Here is an 18,029-nt window from a genome sequence, read left to right as displayed (position 1 = left end):
CGCAGCGGGGCGGACACGGCGGCGGCGGCGGGCGGGGAGCTCGGGGGAGCCCACGGGGGCAGCCGCGTCCGGCGGTGCCGAGCACCGCGCCCCGCCGCCGGGAGCTGCGCGGCGGAGCCCCGACAGCTACAGGTCAGTCGTTCTTGACATTCAGAGCTAACCGCGATTTTTTTACGGGATCCTTTTAAGGTACCTTCAAACACTAAGACGTGCCTCACGCTTTCTCAAAGGACGTACACGTTCCTCCAGAGCACAGTGGCAACAGTAGCAACGCGAACTGTTGTTGCGTTCTGACGATAAAAGCTCCAAAGGTAATTTTAAACTGTGATAAAATCCAGCAAGGTAGTGATCGTGAGCCCAACGGGAACTTTGCATGAATGGGCCCTCGCAAAATGATCGGCAGTAACTTCCAGGTATATATAACCATTTGTAAGGGGTACTTGGGCAAGCAAGGGTTTACAGAATCATAAATATTTTCCTCTTCCTGTTTAATCTAAATATATAGGATCAATTTTCCTACAAATTTTAAAACAATCGAAATCTCTATGAGTGGTAAACTAAAATACTAAATGTAAAAAAAAAAAAACCAGATTGAATAAACATGAAGCTATAAAAAGTTCAAAGTACCTTATCCTTAGCAAAATAATCTTAATCCCTGTGACAGCTACAGATTAATTTTTATCTCAAATGTCATCAGCTGTTTTTACAACTTTTTCCTGGCAAGAGCTTCTAATATATCAACTAATCTGGTAAAAGCAGCACATTTAGTGAAGATTCAACAGGCAATGTAACATTATTTATGCAGTACCTAAAGTAAGCAACCATTTTGCAGAACAATTAAAAGAACTGCATCCTAGAAAACAACAAAGTCAATTTTCCCTGTATATAGAACATCAATTCGAGCAACAAAACCAGTAGGGATGGAGAAAGCAAGGAAAGAAAGGCAGTAGCAACAATAATATGATTTCAGAGTTACTTAAAATAACTTCTGCACATCTTCAGGTCATTTTCTTTATCCTTTGTTACTTTGAAAGATATCTACACAAAAAGGAATGGAAGAAGCTAAGGCATAAAGCCCTAGGCCTTATACTTTTATTGAAAATTGCATGCTTTTATTTGGAACACCATAGCAGTCTAGCTGGTAATACCTGAGGCTGTGTGGAACAACAGGACCTTCACTGAAAAAATAATTAAGACCATCTCCAAAAAGATTATTTTTTTCTGAGAAAATGAAGCATGGGCTTCTGTTTCTAGCTTTCAGGCAATAGAGAGAGACAACCACTCAAAGAACCACTGTGTTTTGCTGCTGCAGTGCCAGCACAGGGAACACAAGTTGTAACAGATTCTTCTGTTGCACTTCTAATGACACAGCTGGTGATGTTGATAAACAGTGAAAGCTAGCAAGAACATTTCAATTTAAAAAAATCCCAATTAGTTACAAACTTCATAAAATATAGAAGAAAAAAGGTATAAAAATATTGTATGTGCAATTCCTTTTTAAATAATATTGAATCAGGATAGAATCTATCTTCCCAACCATTTCTGCACCTCTTTGTAACAGTCATGCTAATGTAATGCCATACACAGCACGTTTCAAAAAGAAAAAGGCTGTTTGCTGAAACTTCTCAGATAATCATTTTGACAGCTCTGTTTTGCAATACAGATCACATTGCCTGGGTGATGAGGTCAGTTTCATATTGGAAGAATTTTCATACAGATGGAATACTTTTTTTTCCTGTGAGGTTCTATATGAAAACATCTCGTCCTTATTGCTGTACATTTACAACCTTTGCATGGTCTCTGGAACTGGTGACCACAGACAGACAAGCTCTCTGTTTAGGGGATAAAGGTCCCCTATGTAAACTACCTCGCTAGTGGCATATTTAACTCCAAATTCATACATGGACTGTTCTACAGGATCCTGGGAAAGCTGCTTTGGGGCTACAGACTGTCATAAAAAACCAACAGGAAGCAGTTGTGGTATTACTTAAATATTTGTAAATAATGCTTTTTTGCCTCTTACTGTTTATGGTTTTAGTTCAAGACTTACATGTAGAATGGACACACCTGAAAGCTATATCCAGGAGTCCATTTCAATGTGTACGACTCATTTTTCTGTCAAAATATGCAGCTGAAATTCAGGTAACTTACAGGAGAACAACGTAGGTTCCCCTTGTTGAATTTCATGAGATTGCTCTTGGCCCATTTCTCCAGACTGTCCAGGTCCCTCTGAATAGCAGCATAACCATCCAGTGTTTCAGCCACTCCTCCCAGTTCTGTATCAACTCTAAATTTGTGTAGGCTGCACTCTGTCTCATCATATAAGTTGTTAATGAAGATGTTAAACAGTACAGCCCCCAGTATAAAACCCTAGGGAGCTCTACGGTTTTGCCTCCAACTGGACAGTATGCTGCTGATCGCAACCCTGTGGGGACTGGCAGTTCAGCCAGTTTTCAATCCACCTCACTGTGCATTTATCTAACACATACTTTGTCAGCTTGTCTGTGGGATGTTATCAGAGATAATGTCAAAAGCCTTACTAAAGTTGAGACAAACAACATCTACTGCTCTCCCCTCACCCACCAAGCTAGTTGTCTCATTGTAGAAGGCTATCAGGTTAATAGAGCATGATTTCCCCTTTGTAAATCAATGCTGACTACTCCCAATCACCTTCTTGTCTTTAACAGGTGTAGAAACAGTTTCCAGGACTATCTTCTCCATCAACGTCCCAGGTTACAATGGAAGCTACAATGAAGTACAAAGCATACAGTTTGGTTTGGTATTTTTAAGAATATGTTATAAATTTAAGAGTATCTGTACCATATCAGACCAAAGGTCTAGCTAACCAAAAAACTGGTCTCTGAAAGTTTCAACAGTGAATGCCCTTGGAAAAAGTATACAGATTGGTCAAATGCATAGTAAGGCTTCTTCAGAATACTCTTCCAGACTTCAACAATTTGCAATTCAGGGACATCCTGTGCCAGAAATAGTGTTTCTGGTAATTCCTCACAGATTTTTCTTCCATTAATTTGTCTGATCAATTTTTAAGCCCTTGTAAACTAATAACATCCACTCCTGTAGTAAGGAATTCCTCAGTGTAACTGCATACTGTGTGAAGAACCACCTTCTATAACCTAAAGAAGTTAACTTATTTGTATCTCATTAAAAATGAGCTACGGCTATCTTGGTTGCAAAATGAACCTGAACTTATCCGATGTAATCTGTAAAAGTTGTGTGGGCTGTGAACTATAGCCTGCAGCTGGCAGCATCTACGATTCAGATAATACCAGAAAACTGTCAGCTGACAGTGGATTATGGAATGCAGAAGTGATTCATGAGAATCCAGACGGGAAGCAGAACAAAACCCGATAGCTGAATGGTATGATGCGGTTGTATTAGTTGTCACACTAACACTCTCTCAATTGGAAGCTCAAGGTGTTGATTTGTCTGGATCCTATTTACTACTGAATTTCTATTGCAATGCTATTTTCTTTCTGGCTGCCTCTGGCGCATACTCTGGACACTAGAATTCTCTCTATTATTCCTCAAAATGAGACTTCCTCATTCAAATTTCAGTATGATTCTGTCAAATCCAAAAGTCAGCTATCAAAAAAAAAAAAGACTGTCTCCATCTGTTTCAGTGGATTTATTAAAATTTGGGATGCTTGTGTCTGTTCAGCCAGCACTGAGAAATGGTTCTACTCATGGTAAATATGAACAACTCACATTAAAATTCCCCAAAGTGATTTATTTTTAATTCTCGTTAAAATGTACACTTTTCTTACAAACTAAGAAGTGCTGCAAACCCTTTAAACAGATTATAAATTACTGACCAGAAATGCAAAACACGAGTGGAGCCTAACCTGTATTTGCCGTCCTCAGTAAAGTATCCTGTGTCCTTTGTATAGGGGTTCCTTTCCAGGAAATTCCACTTTGGAAGACCTTTACTAATCAAAGAACAATAAGCACTCTATACTGCTAAACATTTTTCTTTTTTTTTTTTTTTTTAAATTGTACCCATTTTAGAAGTATTGTTCATCAAGGCAGTTCTCTTGTCTTCTTCAAATAAATTTTGATTTACTTTTAAAACTTCTTTTATTTTTTACTTTATAGACTGGGGAATCCAGAAATTGTGTATCTGTAAACTGATCCCCACGCCTTAATTTGCTGTAAACAAAAGAAATAAAAGACATCATGTATGAATATCACGAAGCACCTATGTAACTATAATTATAATAATGATGTAATTATAGTAACAATCCCAAATGGTAAATACTCTCAATGAAAGCTTGATACACTAAAGAAATTAAATTTATGGAAAATAAATATGTCTGAAATAGGAAGGCATAGATAACTACTATTTTCCAAAATAATGCTAAAAATAGTAGTCTTTTAATGTGTGGGGGGGGTTTAGTTTACCATATTAATATGTGAGTAATCATAACTTATTCCTATAAGACAAAACTCAAAAATTACTTAAACCAAAAGCTTAACAGCATCTATTCAGGACAGTACACTTGAAAATAAAATATAAATAGGAAACAGTAATCTAAAATCTTGAGTGAGATCCACATTTTTTTCTGTTACTAGTTACTGTATCTCTCCAGAAATACAGAACCTTATCATTGTGGGGTAAAAGAGGAGAATGTGTAAATATTACATTACAGCATTTTAGCATCCTATTAAATTAGTAAAAGAAAAACGTAACTCTAATTCCTTTGCAGTTCTTTTACAAGCTATCTGGCATAAATATTTCTGAAAAGCCAACGGTAAAGTGAAAAAACACTTCCTCCATTCCTTTTAGCTCCTATTTCTCCTCAGTCTCATTGCTTCAATGAGAAATTGAAGTGGCACTTGGAAATCCTGCCACACTAACTGGAAACGTTTTATATCAACACTGAAGTGTCTTTGCAAAAGAGATTCATGAAAGAGAGAGTGCAACTTCTTATTTGGGGGTTTTAATAGCAAATCTTTACTGGGGATAGTTATGTACTCAAAAAACCCAAGCAAACCCCCTAATTTACATATACCTACCTGTTTAGATTGGGTTCTTTGTAGCAAATACTGGTTCTTCCTCGTCTAGATGGTGCTGCTGAGTTTTCTTCTAAGGTTTTGGAGGATTTAGGTAAGGAAGTGTGGGATCGTATACTGGTATTTGTCAGATCTTGCAAAGCCATAGTCCCTGTGAATACAGTAGTTTAAATGCCCCATTTTAAATATTTTCTGAATCTTTCAATTCATACTTATTTTTAATTAGTATTTCTTAATTCAGGTACTTTGGCTACTGCTCCCACTCTAAAGATGCTAAAAAAAGGGGGTGGGGGGGATAGATGAGCAAAGAAAATGACACTACAGCAGCTTTCAACCTACACAAATTTGGAGCTGTCTGAGGTCTGCCATGGCTCTTGGGACATTTTAAGAAAGCCCTATAAGCACTGTAATTTGCAGCTAGCTGCTTAAGATTCCCAGGAGTTATTGCATTTAAAAAAGTAAAACTGTACACGGCTCATAACCTTGAATGCAGGGGCAGGGCATGCTGTATAATCTGAAGATTCAACCTGTACAAGAACAAGAGTTCTCTAGTACTGCATTTTCCAACTTTACCCTTGCTCTTTGAGCATACATGCATAAAATGAGCACAGCAAGGTGATTAAGTGAGCCTCCTTATCTTCAAAACTGTGTACTACCAAAGTATTTACAATGCCTCCTAGTTTGAACCACTGAACATGTCCAAGAGGAATACTCCATAAAAAAGTAACCAGCCTTGGTAGATGTACTATTTGTGTCAGCTTTCTGTAATCCTTTAAGACCAATTCAGAACACCAGACTAAACAATCAATATTTAATTTGGAGACAAATATTTTGATAACCTGGGAGAAATATTGAAGTTATTACTTAGCCAACATTTCAAAAAATTCTAAACCATTTATAGATCATAGTCCCTCTGAAAAGCACTAAGATTTAATGCAGACAGCAATCCAAGATGAAAGAAATACTCTTCATCTGTATTCCTTAAAAGTTCTTCCAAGAGTGTACATTCCTCACTGATACACGTCAAGTTTTAGATTTACTGCATCCAGATGAGAATGTTTGGAATGTAGTTTTCCAAAGGAACTGAATTTGAAACTCTCCTATCTTCATTTCTTGAGTTCGAACGCTTTACCTTAAATCTTCTGTGGCAGCAAACGGATGCTATTGATCTCATAGAGGAAATTCATACACATATGGGATAAATGATGAGGGTTTTGTTGCGCTTCTCTTGAGACTAATAAATTATATCACTGTATATTTTCTTACCTGTCCAAAAAGTGAAGGTTTTCTTTCTTTATTATAGCATCTGAATGCCTTGTACAGTCTAGCATACACACTCTTAACTGATGGTCAAGCTGATGGTACTGTCCTCAAGTTACAGCAGGGGAGGTTTAGATTGGATATTAGGAAAAATTTCTTTACTGAAAGGGTTATCAGGTATTGGAACAGTCTGCCCAGGGAAGTGGTTGAGTCACCATCCCTGGAGGTATTCAAAAAGCACGTAGACAAGGCACTTCAGGGCATGGTTTAGTGGACATTATTGATGGTTGGACTTGACAGTCTTAGAGGTCTTTTCCAACCTAAATGATTCTATGATTTTGTGATTCTATGAATTACTGTTGCCCCATAGTAGAACTCTGTGCTGAGATCAAGTGAAATATCTCAGTGGGTAAGACTGATCATTTCATCAATAGTCCTCTGAAATGTGTTAAGCAGAGTCAAAGTCAGAGCTTCTTCATTGGATTTCTGCTAACTCTACTTCTAATTATGAGAGACATTATGGTGACTTCGGGCTGCTTGCAGCAAGTTCTTCCTGATTTATGAAGGCAAAAGAAAAACGTTGTCTTTTCAAGGAGTTCATTAAGGAAGAGCAATGCTCATTTGGTTTATATGAGAGGGCTTTCCAATCATGAAAAACCTCCAAAGTTTGGCTGCCTCACAAATCAATCTTGATTTGTTCTAAAGTGCAAGTAAACTGTTATTCTGAGCTTTCCTAAAGCTTAAGGTTAGAGATCAGGTCAGCTTCTTTTTAAGAAGTAAGAGTTTTGAGACATCTATGAGTTTGCATTATCTAGGAAAGCTGGATGCTTTCAGTGTTAATATTTATGTTCACACAGATGCAACTACATAGAGACTTTCATTACAGGAGACTTTCAAGTTATATTTCTAAGTACACCTCAGGTAGTCATCAGAAGAGCTGGCATCATCAGAAAGGATGGCATTTCCTTGCTTTCTTTTAATTCAAGACACAGATTTGGATGTAGGATGAAAAATGAACTGGTTTTTGAACTATGCTTAAATGGGTGAAGATCAAATAATTAGCTTGCTTTTAATGTCGGTAGTCTTTGATACTGCTGATCACAAGGGTTTACTAATTTATCATTAAAGCTAATAAAATTATTAGATCCTTTTTCTACCTTCCAAAGAAGGAATCAAAGATGAGAAGATGCAACTGCAAATTACCAGGACTAATACGACAGTCTAATTCTGCCAGTATTCCTATTCTGTGGTGCTGTAAAATAGGAGATTTTTTTTTTGCCATTGTGTCCTAGCATTTAAATGAAGACAAGGCGGTATGTGCTTGATAGTTTGGGATTCAAACTATTAATTTGTGCTAGGAAACTGTCTAGGTGTTGGGACATTCTCAGAGACAATGAAGTAAACTTGGTGAGAATAAATACATTTACAAAATAGACCACTCATGCTACAAAACTTCAAAGCTCCATTTTAAAGCGTATTTAAACTCTAGCATAGATGTGATAGTCACATATTCTTTTAGCTGCCTTACAGTAATTTCACTGTATGACAGAAAAATCTAAACCTATCTTCCAGACTACGCTGAAGTTTGATTATTGTCTTAATGTATCTTACTTAACAAAGAGGTTGTCATGTGAAAGTTTGCTTATGGGTAGATTAGAGGAAACCTGCTCAAAGTACTTTTTTTTTAGACCGCAGAATTGCTGTTGAATTGCAGTGTTTCTAAACACATACAAACAAAATCTTTAAGTCCAGCTATGTTCTCCATTTATGAAGGGAACAGTGTAGTTCACACTCTTATTTCCCTTGTATAAAAGCCCAAGCTATTGTACCTTTTCTATTCCCAACTTTCTGGATTCCATCACATTCTTTCAAAAATGAATACATGCTCCAACTATAATTGCTCCTCAAGAATGTAGACGACTTACAGCTGCCCAAATAAATGTCATCTTGGAATATATTAAAAAGTAACAAGGATATTAGTTACCACACTTAAAGATATTGTGACTGAGATATCATATAGAATATGAATAATTTTAGTGATTTTCAGTCTTACCTTTTTCCACTCCTGTTTTATCCACTCTAAGCAAGCAATAAGAGTAGAATAGTGTTAAGAGAAGATACCTTACCACTATTTCAGGCACTTCCTAATTCAAAATACCATTTTTTTTCTCACCCATACACTTACCATGGCAAGGTGTCAGAGTCTTTTTGTAAGTCTCTTTAGAAATATGATCTGTTTTTTCTTCTGCTCTTCCAGTATCCAGTGCTTTATTATGAGCATTTTCCCCACAGATTTCAGAGTTTTTCAGTATAGAGAAGTTCATGGAAGCATTGTGGTTATCAAGAGCTGGGAGCTCCACATTGGAAAGACCTTCCTGGAGAAAGCTATCTACATTTAATGGCATATTCTTAGAACATTCGACAGGTAAGAATTTTAAAAATTCTGATTTTTGAACCATAGGGTTTAACTTGCTCATAAAGGAATCCATCTCATGAGGGACTTTCTGCTCATCCAAAATATTCTGCCCCCCCTGATCAATGTGCCTGAAATAACTTTTTTCTGGTCTGGTCTCAGTACTATCAGAACCAAACCTCTGTTTCTGCTTTACCTGATTATCAGGGGAGTTACTAATGTGAGGGGTTTTATGTGCCACTGATGAGGAATCTGCTTTCTTTAATGTATTAGCATCATCCTCAACTTGTTCTTTAGCTTGTGGTGTATTCATAGCTACACCATTCTGAGTAACTAAAGCTACTTGCTTTTGCTGAGTTTCAGTTATTTTATTTCCACAAATAGCCTCTGTATGCAATGCATCCTTATTTTTTAATTCTTCATTTTTACTAAGTGAAAACTGTGTAAGATTTTCTTTTGGTGTTATATATGCTTTCCGGCTAGCCTTTGCCAATGTACATTTTAATGCGCCTGGTGATAAATTGCTACTTTTTTGGTGTACTTTCTGAGTAATTGTATGAATGCTGTCACTTTCAGTTTCTCCACTTTGTCTGTAACTAATTTTTTTGTTGTATTTTCTCGTTATAATATTCCTCTGGTCTTGTTTTCTCTTGCTGTCATGTTGGTGTATCTCTGTTTGAGACTTTTTTGAAAGATATTCTCCATACTGTCCATTTTCCTCTCTACAGTATTTTGCTATGTTCATTTTAGAAGGGTTTTGAAAGGTTTTCCTGTTTGGTTTTGGTCTGCTGTGTTTCTCATTTGTACGCAGAAAGTCCCACTGTAAAGGCAATACATTAGAAGTGTTATCTTGGAATGGTAAATTTTCAGCATTATAAACTTCTGGTGGGGTCTTGTTAATAGAGGAGTTTAAGTCTGCTTTTTGTATTTTGCCTTCCATGTCTTCAAACTTTTCTAAGAAAGTTTCTGTATTTGTCTCCTGTTTTCCTGGACTCATTAAGTTAACCTGGTATGTCCTCCTAGTATCTTCAGCTTTACTTGGACAATATTGTGCTTGATAATATTTGCTGGTATTTAGCAAACTCTGTTTCCCTACAGAATTTCCTGTAGGTAGCTGTTCCATCTGACTTCGGAATAGTTGAGGTTGTGAGTCAGTAGTTTTTGAAACTTCAGTATTGTCAGCCCTAGTGTGCCCTTCTTCTGCATACAAATTTGAACTGATTTCAGTCTTGCTTTTAATTTTCTCTTTATCCTTCTTAGAATATCTTACTTTTCTGAAATTTGCTAAAATTTTATCAGAATTGGCATTACTATTTTTATTTTGGTGTAATTTATCTTTATCTTTCACTGTAACTGTGAGTAGTTCACCTGCATCACTGGCAGTCAACTCCATATCAGCATCATAAAGAGTTTCTTCAGGTGTAATCTTGTCAGTAAAAAGCAGCTTCTTAAAATCTATCTTATTTTCATTGCTAAATTTAAGAGGTGAAGGAATAATGCGAGGCAAGTCACTTGAACTTTCCTGCAAATTCATGTCATTGGTGTTGCTGCCACTTTTGATACCATGATGAGGCAGATTTGAGCTACATGTTTTATCAAAATCCTTTATAGTAGGTTGAGTTTTTGACTTACGAAGTGCTGCACGTTTCTTTCTTTCAGTCACATTTCCACAGAATGGCAACAAATTATCATTATATTGTTTTGTAAACTCCTCAGACTGTCTTAAAGATTGTGTATTTTTGACATGAGTCAGGAAGGCACTACTGCAAGTTTGTTCTGGGCACAATTGATTTTCTGCAAAGAGAAAAATTTCAGCAGCTTGGGGAAAAAAGAATACAGTATAGTTATCAGAATAAGATTACTGAAGGTTGGACCAGGAGCATGGAAAATTACAAACTGCTTTTTTTTATTTTTTTACTGAATACACACATTCTGTGGTTGGTCCTTAAAAATTTAGTTAACTAGAACTAATTTCATATTTTACCAAAGTTGGACTTTTGAAATTGGGGATAAAAATGTATTTTTCTATAACTACTTCAGTTATTATTTGGTTATCTTATCAAAGTTTTATTCTGTTCACATTAATTTTGTTACATTTCAGCTGTGTTTTTTCAACGAACATTATTCTACAAGTGATTGTCAGGACATCTATACTTATGGGTGAGCATTCTATTTTTTATTAGTTTATTACAGTTTTGGAATCTTACTATACCTTCTGTATTGCACATCAAGTAATGAATTACTAAATACTAATTCTCAGATAGCTCTGAAAAATAAATCACCCGCACAGGAATACATCATACCTTTTAAAAATATATTTTTCTCAACAGTTGTTTCCACTGGGTCTATTTCCATTAACTTTTGACTATTTGTACCAGAAGGCAATAATAATGCACACTTGACTTGATCTGCATGCATTTCCTTTGACAGACTAGCAGTACCCTGGTAAGAATTTGGTATTTCACACACAGAAGGCCTATCTTGCTGGTTTCCATTAGCTGTTGCAATTAAAGGAAGCTTCACCGGCAGTTCTACAGATCTGAAAAGAGGAAGTTTTACTATGCAGATTTTTATTACATTTTATGCCATAACAATCCATTGTTTAAAACATTCCCTTAATAATGTATAAAAACAGAAATCATGAACTCAAGTATGAAATCTGGTTCTATCTTAGGGGCAAATGTATTTTTTATGATAGAGGATCCTGCTTTTTGCTGGTGAGTTCCCATGAAGAAAGCACCAAGTTATTCAAACACAAGTTTCATCTACCACTCTCTCTCTCAATCTCTCTCTCTAAATCCCAAGTTGCAAATAGGTAATTTCTGAATTAGACAGGAAATTGTTTCTCATTACCTCAAAAATGTCTAGGACAATATACAAAGATTAGTTGTAAAAAAATCCAGACACTTATCAATGTCCGCATTTAATATAACCACTTACCGAGCAGACTGACATGTACTCTTGAATTGGTCATCAGTAGGGCTACTTGGACCAGCTGACAGAGGAAGAGAACTCTGAAAATTCTTTCAAAATAAGAACAGTAGGGAAGTAGAAACAGTTGAATATCCTCTTATGTTTTAAGTATTGGAAATATCCACAGGAAAAAAAAAAACAATGAATGGGAAAAAATAGAAGTACTGATGAAAGCTATATGATATTCAAACACACACAATAATTTTAAAGAAAAATATTTGTAGCAAAACTTATCAAAATCTGTAACCTACTTGCATCCCAAAGCAATGTATAGACTTTTTAAATGTAATGCAAAGTGCATTATATGTATAGATGCATAGAGCAACACTATGCAACTGTTTAGAACAGACAACAACAATAATATTTAAAAAAAAAAAACTGTAATTTTGCCATGCCACAAGGACTAACATGGACTATGTTTTCTCGTAAAGTTTCCACATGCAAGGTATTTATTGCAGCACTAAGCAAGGCAGGCAAGTAGCTCACTCATTGGTGAAGAATACCATATACTGAAGTACTATGCTTTTTTTTTTTAACCACATGACTTCGTCACAGCTAACTGACATTTAACTTTTAGATACCTTGTAAACAAGATTAAATCATAAATTTTTAGTGCAAGTGACAGCAAAATTTAATTGATTTCACTAGACTAGGGTTTCATCCCCAGTTTTAAGGAATTTGGGTAAATGTTTTAAAATGCATATATGATTTCAACATTGCACTCGTTTAGATGCTTTGAAAATATTATCCTGGAAAAACAGTTCAATATAGTAATAGTTCAAAAAACATCTTACCTTAGAAAGACTGCTTATTTCTATTGCAGTTAAGAGGTTATAATTCAAAAATGCTTCTATTTCCAGAAGAGTTTTATTCTGCATGTAAAAGAAAAAGTAATTTAAAAAATATATTTTAAGTGGTTTCTGGCTTAAGAAAAGACAAGATAAAAAGGTGAATCTATGTTGTAATTTTTGTTTGTTTGGTTGTTTTTTTTTTACACTCAGTTAAGCACAAACTGATTTTTAATACCATCTCAATACCTTTAAATATAAAGGTGAAGCTGACACAAAAATAGCTATGGAAAGACATCTACACTGATGGACAAAATAGTAAGTACAAAAAAATCCTATGAAAGAAAAATCAAACATTAATAGTATGCTATCAGATGATATAACTTCACAAATCTGAGACGTATAATTTAAACCAGCATTTTAATAAGCAATATTAAGTTTCCAAAAAAGAAAAAAGCTTGGTTTAGCTGATCTCAGTTTAAATGATATTATTTGCAGCCTACCAAACAGTTTAGTTTTTGATGAAGCAAGATATTATGAAGCTGCAGCTTTTCTACTTCCTTCTGAAGAAAAATCTTCTCATTCTTTAGCTTCCGAGAATTTTCTTTCTCCACACTCAAAGCCACAGCTAATGCTTTATTATTTTGTTTTAAAGATATTTTAAACATAGATGAGTTATCTAAAGGAGAGAAGATAATATTATTTTCAATAGCTTCAATTCCAGGCCCTCTCTGCATGAACTATCACTCTATAGCAACATTTTTATCTGTAGGTTTTGGTAGAACAATAGCAAAGCCTAACACTTTCTAATATAAAACTGTTTCTGTTGGCTGTCATTCTGATGACTACTCTGTCAACTTCATGTTCAAGTTTATTTCATGCACGGATTCTACTCTAGTCTGGATTTTTTGGAATAAGGTTATTTTAAGAAGCAAGCATTTAAAAATGGATAGTTTCACAGGCATAAACATGTTTCCAAATTTCTAATAAACAAAATATACATTTTAAAGCTTAAAGAGTTCAAATGTTTTGAGCGTAAATGTGAGTTTTGACAACAGGAAGAAAAAAGCTTTAAATTACAAACATACCTTCTATTGTCCTAATGAAAACCTGCCTACTCATATCTGTTACAGAATGTTTTAGGAACTTAAATTTTTTTCTCCTCCCTAGTGACACTGTGTATTACCAAGATTATTTTTTTTTTTTAACAGGCAGCAATTCAGCAAGTCACATTAAATACAATTCCTATTCCTTTTGAAGTCATACATTCTAAGTACAGTAAATGTCTTCGGTTTTATTTTAACAGGACTTACTTATTAATTTAGTTTTGATTTTAGATGCTAAGGAAACATTCCGTTTTGCAGCTTGTAATGTTCCATCCCTCCTCTTATGTCCTTTAACAGCATCCGAGGTGAAAATGGTAGATGATTTAGCAGTTGCTCGTTTATCCATCATCAAAAGGAACCTGTACGTTGCCTCGAGGAACGCCCAAGTAACGCAGGGTCTTTCCCACTCTTTTTAAAACTAAGTTTCATTGCCCCTTATCAGGATTTGTTATCTCTGAAGTTGAGAAAATTGCTTCAGTCTTTACCTTTCTTCAATTAATTCAAGCAGGTTAATGAATTGTTCCTTGAGACTTTCGTCACATTATCATAGAGTGGCAAAATATTTACCTAATAAACATGAAGACTAAAAGGATCACAGATTTTTGATCTTGTCCTCAAGTAATCTATCCAAGTTTACACGTAGAAGGGAAAAAACCCCAAGGTTCTATCACTTCACAATATGACCAGACCAGCTTTTGCTTTGTCAGGACAAATTTTTCAATGGAGGCATTTACACAAACTGCATTACAAATGCTGTACATTCAAATAAACAGCGAGGGAGACCAGCCCGCAAAAGCCCAGGGAGAACAGGGAGCGGCGGGCCAGCAAACCGCTTCGAGAAAGCGGCTCCCGCCGCCCGCCGACCTCTCCCGTCCTCACAGGCGAGAGCCCGGCCGCGCGCGCCTGCTCCCGCCTCGCCCCCGCGGCCGCCCCCGGCTGCGCGGGCGCCAACGGACGTCGGGAGGCAGCCGTTGGGCCGAGCCGCCCGCGCGCCCCCACCCCCGAGGGGCAGGCCGAGGCGGGGCTACGGGCCCGGGGGCGGGTGGGGCGGCAGGCGAGAGGGAGAGCGCGCGGCCTTCAGCCTGCCCACGGAGCTGTGCCCGCCTTCCGTACTGTAGGAAGAGTTACTTAGAATTACGTCAATGGACGGCATCTGAAGAAAACGATACACGAAAGCAAGAAAAGACGGCAGACTTCCCAGAGAATCAGTAACACTCTCGGCTTCATAATTCAGAGGTAAAGTGCATAGCCAGGCCGTAACGGTTGGATACAAACCCGCTCTGTATCTACAGCCGGATTTGCACCTCAACCTACGTCCATCTTTTTTGATGCTTTGTTGATAAAACCGGAAGGGCACTGTAGCAGTTTTGTCACGTGCATGCAAAATCACCCACGTTAAACTAGTTCACAGGTACTCTTACATACGGTCACAGACATTTCTTTTCAGAAATGGGATATGCATAAATCGTTAACCTTTAATCCACGCTTCCAGTTCTTAAGTGACATTCCCGGGTCTTTTAAAAAGAAGCAGTGGGATGTGTGTAACTTTTCACCTATGTGTCTTTGCAAAACCATTTTAAATACTAACCATTAATAATGCTAACATTAAAAAAACACAAATATTCATTGCATAAACACTTAGCATCAATCTCAGTACACTGTGAGGAAGGGAGTAGGGAACTGCAGATATTCCTCTGTGCTGTCAGAGATTTTTAGGAAGAGTTTGAGGTATTTGGCTTTCAGTTCAAAGAGTTCCTTTAGGTTAAAAGGAGAAATCCATGTAATTCCTTCTCAGTGGAAAGTTAAATTTCTTTCTGGCTGACCTTTAGCTATTAGTAATAGATGAAATGACAAACAATGAATAGACAGTCATCAAGACAGTTATGAAAACAACAATAAACTTAAAATCCAATAGATTATATGCAAGTAGGCGTGCTGCCTGCATACTTAGTGACTTGTAAGGGTGGGAGTCTCCAACATTAGAATTTGAGCAAGCTCACTTTTAGTTTGGTTCAGGTAATATTAGGACTGGGAATTGCAAGGAAGTATTTTAGTCTAATAAAATGCTTTTCCCCAAAATCTGTTCTGAGCCCAAAAGCCCTTGCTCTTTAACACTCCCTTCACATACATTCTCTTTCACTGGCTATGTGTGCCCAGTCCTACCATTAGTTAGGTGGGCTAAATTTGATCCAGGAATCAGTAAATTTATAGTTAACACTTTTGTGAAAATCTTAAGAGAGTTAATGTTTTAATTTATTTGGAGATTTACAGAGATGTGGAAGGTTGAAATAAAAAACAGCATTAGGTTCCATAACGCAGTAATCATCATTAAAATCTTACCTTTCCGTGTGCTAACATTACAATATGCTATAAAGTAAATCAAAGGAATCACACAGTAATTATCAGTGGCATTATTTGAAAATGTATCTTTATGAACTTATTATTTTCACAATCTGCTGCAAACAGCATTGGAGAGTCTCTCTTTTCTACCTTTTCTTAATTTGTGTGTGATATCTGGCACAGTTTCTCAGTGTGGCCCTGAAGCTGAGTCCCCTTAAAATACAGATTTGATCCAACACACCTTATATACCTTTGGTACATTTCCCCTTACAAGGCAGCTTGAAAGTGACTACAGCCACTGTAAAACTCTGGCCAAATAAAAGAGCAAATAACCTTACATAACCTAAAAAAATAGAAAACCAACCAAACAAAACTTACCTCCTTACCCTTTCCAGAAGGCAGTGTTTTCCTCCAGATCCAATCATGAGTTTTCATTTCCTCCAGTTTTACAACAGTCCCAAGTCCTGATGGGGCAATCACCAATTTGCTTCCATTTAATGTTTATGTCACTACTGCGAGCAATAAATGTAAAACAAAACATCAAGTACTGCGTTTCCACCTGTGGTCATACTTTCCTTTACGCTCCACTGAGGAACTCCCACACTGTAATATTTCACATGTAAAAATCTCCAGTTAATTACCAGCCGTTCAAAGTGGGGAAAAGCTTAGCACTGCCAAGTTTGACAGCCTATATATCTTAAATATAGATTAAGAGCAGAATTCTGTTTTTTGGTCATTTGGGATCCTATGACTGGTCTTTAAACTTAATAGAAATGAGAGGGAGTGAAGGAAAGACAAACAGACAAAGACATATCTGTTGTAAAAGCCCTAACCATGTGGGAAGTGTTGTACTGAATTTGTATCTTACTAGATACCTGCAAATACATCTCTGAGAAAAATCTTTGTTGAGGAATTAATCCCGTAGGGTCTAGTAAAGCGTGAGCTATGACTTAAGCACTTCTGGTAGGTAGATCACGTAGAACAGCTTCTCCCTCTGTGGATTCTCTGATGTCCAACAAGACTTGAGCTCATGCTATAGTTTTTCCTGAAATTACAGCATTAAGAACACATTTTCCTCTACTCACACCCTTTCCTGCACAAGCTTAATGAAATTTCATTTCTTAATGCCTCTTCCCCTTTGTCAAATTTGACTGAAATTAGTAAATTGAAACACAAATATACAGAGGCTGAGTGTGTAAGCCTGCAAGCCTGCGTTCCTTTGGAAACTAGCAAAAAACAAAACAAAACAGTCCCTGTGTTCATTTCCCAAGAACATGCAGCTCAAAAGGCAGCTTGCTTGTGTAGGCTGATTATGCTGCATGCTTCTATACCACGTACATGCTGTACTAAGCTTTAACAGTAACAGTATTTCAAATGTTTAAGTCTGAGGTCCAAAACTTACCTACGGCATTGTTTTTGCACTGAAACCACATATGTTGTTTTGGTCTCCCAATGCAGAAATACATGAGGAACCTTGTTCAGAATTTTGAGGCAAAACCAAGCCAGCTTAAAGGAGAAAACGAGCATGGAAAGCTGCAACTTCATTAAGTGAATGTTTTAGAGCAAGAAAGACTGGAAGTTATAACTTACAGCATATTGTGACATTTGACAATGGTGGCCACATTTAAGTTGCAATTGCTATGTATGAACTATGCCCAGTGAGTAAGGGACAACACACGTTATATCCTTACTAAAGATACAGTTAAACCAGACACCATTATTCCACAAAAATATTATACTTATTTTTTACTTATTTTATAGGAAGTACAACATCCATGTATTATCAGTCTGTACTGCATTCAGTGGCATGTTGTAACTTGTGTGCTTATTTAATTAATTAGATATTAAGCATTAAAGACCTGGCTTCTAGGTACATTCTTAGCCAAGAACCGTTCAGAGAGCACGTGAGAGCCATGGTGCTTGGCATGCCATTTCCTCTCTCTGCTGCAACTGTCGCATGCTTAGTTGCTAAGGAAAATGAAACATTTGAAGTATTTACTGTAGCTTTAACTGCCATTCTAATGGAAATCGGCATTAAGATAAAAAGAAGCAAGTTCTAAATAGTAAGTGATCACTCAAAGTTACACAGTTTCGAAAGAATTTATTATCTCCCTACTA

At 36.7% G+C, this 18,029-nt stretch overlaps 1 protein-coding gene and 1 long non-coding RNA gene across 8 annotated transcripts; one reads left to right on the top strand and one right to left on the bottom strand.

Moving 5' to 3' along the window:
* Window positions 1-3: 3 nt before the first annotated feature.
* LOC142031163 (uncharacterized) lies at window positions 4-14,008 on the top strand. 7 transcript variants are annotated; one of them, XR_012650434.1, is made up of 6 exons: window positions 4-132; window positions 2,688-2,732; window positions 8,584-8,716; window positions 10,806-10,864; window positions 12,729-12,783; window positions 13,869-14,008. It is a non-coding gene; the product is annotated as an uncharacterized LOC142031163 (long non-coding RNA). The 7 variants fall into 7 exon arrangements; XR_012650431.1 differs by having other exon boundaries at window positions 2,688-2,769; XR_012650433.1 differs by having other exon boundaries at window positions 2,688-2,774.
* On the bottom strand, window positions 9,257-14,265 carry SGO2 (shugoshin 2). The gene is made up of 7 exons (XM_075028128.1): window positions 13,779-14,265; window positions 12,969-13,144; window positions 12,472-12,549; window positions 11,645-11,727; window positions 11,008-11,243; window positions 10,337-10,522; window positions 9,257-9,524 (listed from the first exon to the last, which is right to left on the bottom strand). The coding sequence occupies exons 1-7, from the start codon at window positions 13,918-13,920 to the stop codon at window positions 9,502-9,504; spliced, it is 924 nt and encodes a 307-aa protein (XP_074884229.1). The 5' UTR covers window positions 13,921-14,265; the 3' UTR covers window positions 9,257-9,501.
* Window positions 14,266-18,029: the final 3,764 nt, after the last annotated feature.

The sequence above is a fragment of the Buteo buteo genome, chromosome 5, assembly GCF_964188355.1.
Source record: "Buteo buteo chromosome 5, bButBut1.hap1.1, whole genome shotgun sequence".
Classification (NCBI taxonomy): domain Eukaryota; kingdom Metazoa; phylum Chordata; class Aves; order Accipitriformes; family Accipitridae; genus Buteo; species Buteo buteo.
Note: the sequence above shows the minus strand (reverse complement) of the source record. Positions and strands in the feature narration are given on the sequence as shown.

Bases quoted from the DNA above. Each gene is read 5' to 3' on its own strand.
- SGO2 (XM_075028128.1), bottom strand. From the start codon at position 13,920: ATGATGGATAAACGAGCAACTGCTAAATCATCTACCATTTTCACCTCG. The intron at 11,728-12,471 runs GTAAGATGTTTT...TTATTTTGAAAG, and splicing joins AAATAAGCAGTCTTTCTAAG to AATTTTCAGAGTTCTCTTCC. The intron at 10,523-11,007 runs GTATGATGTATT...TTTTTCCCCAAG, and splicing joins GAAAAATATATTTTTAAAAG to CTGCTGAAATTTTTCTCTTT.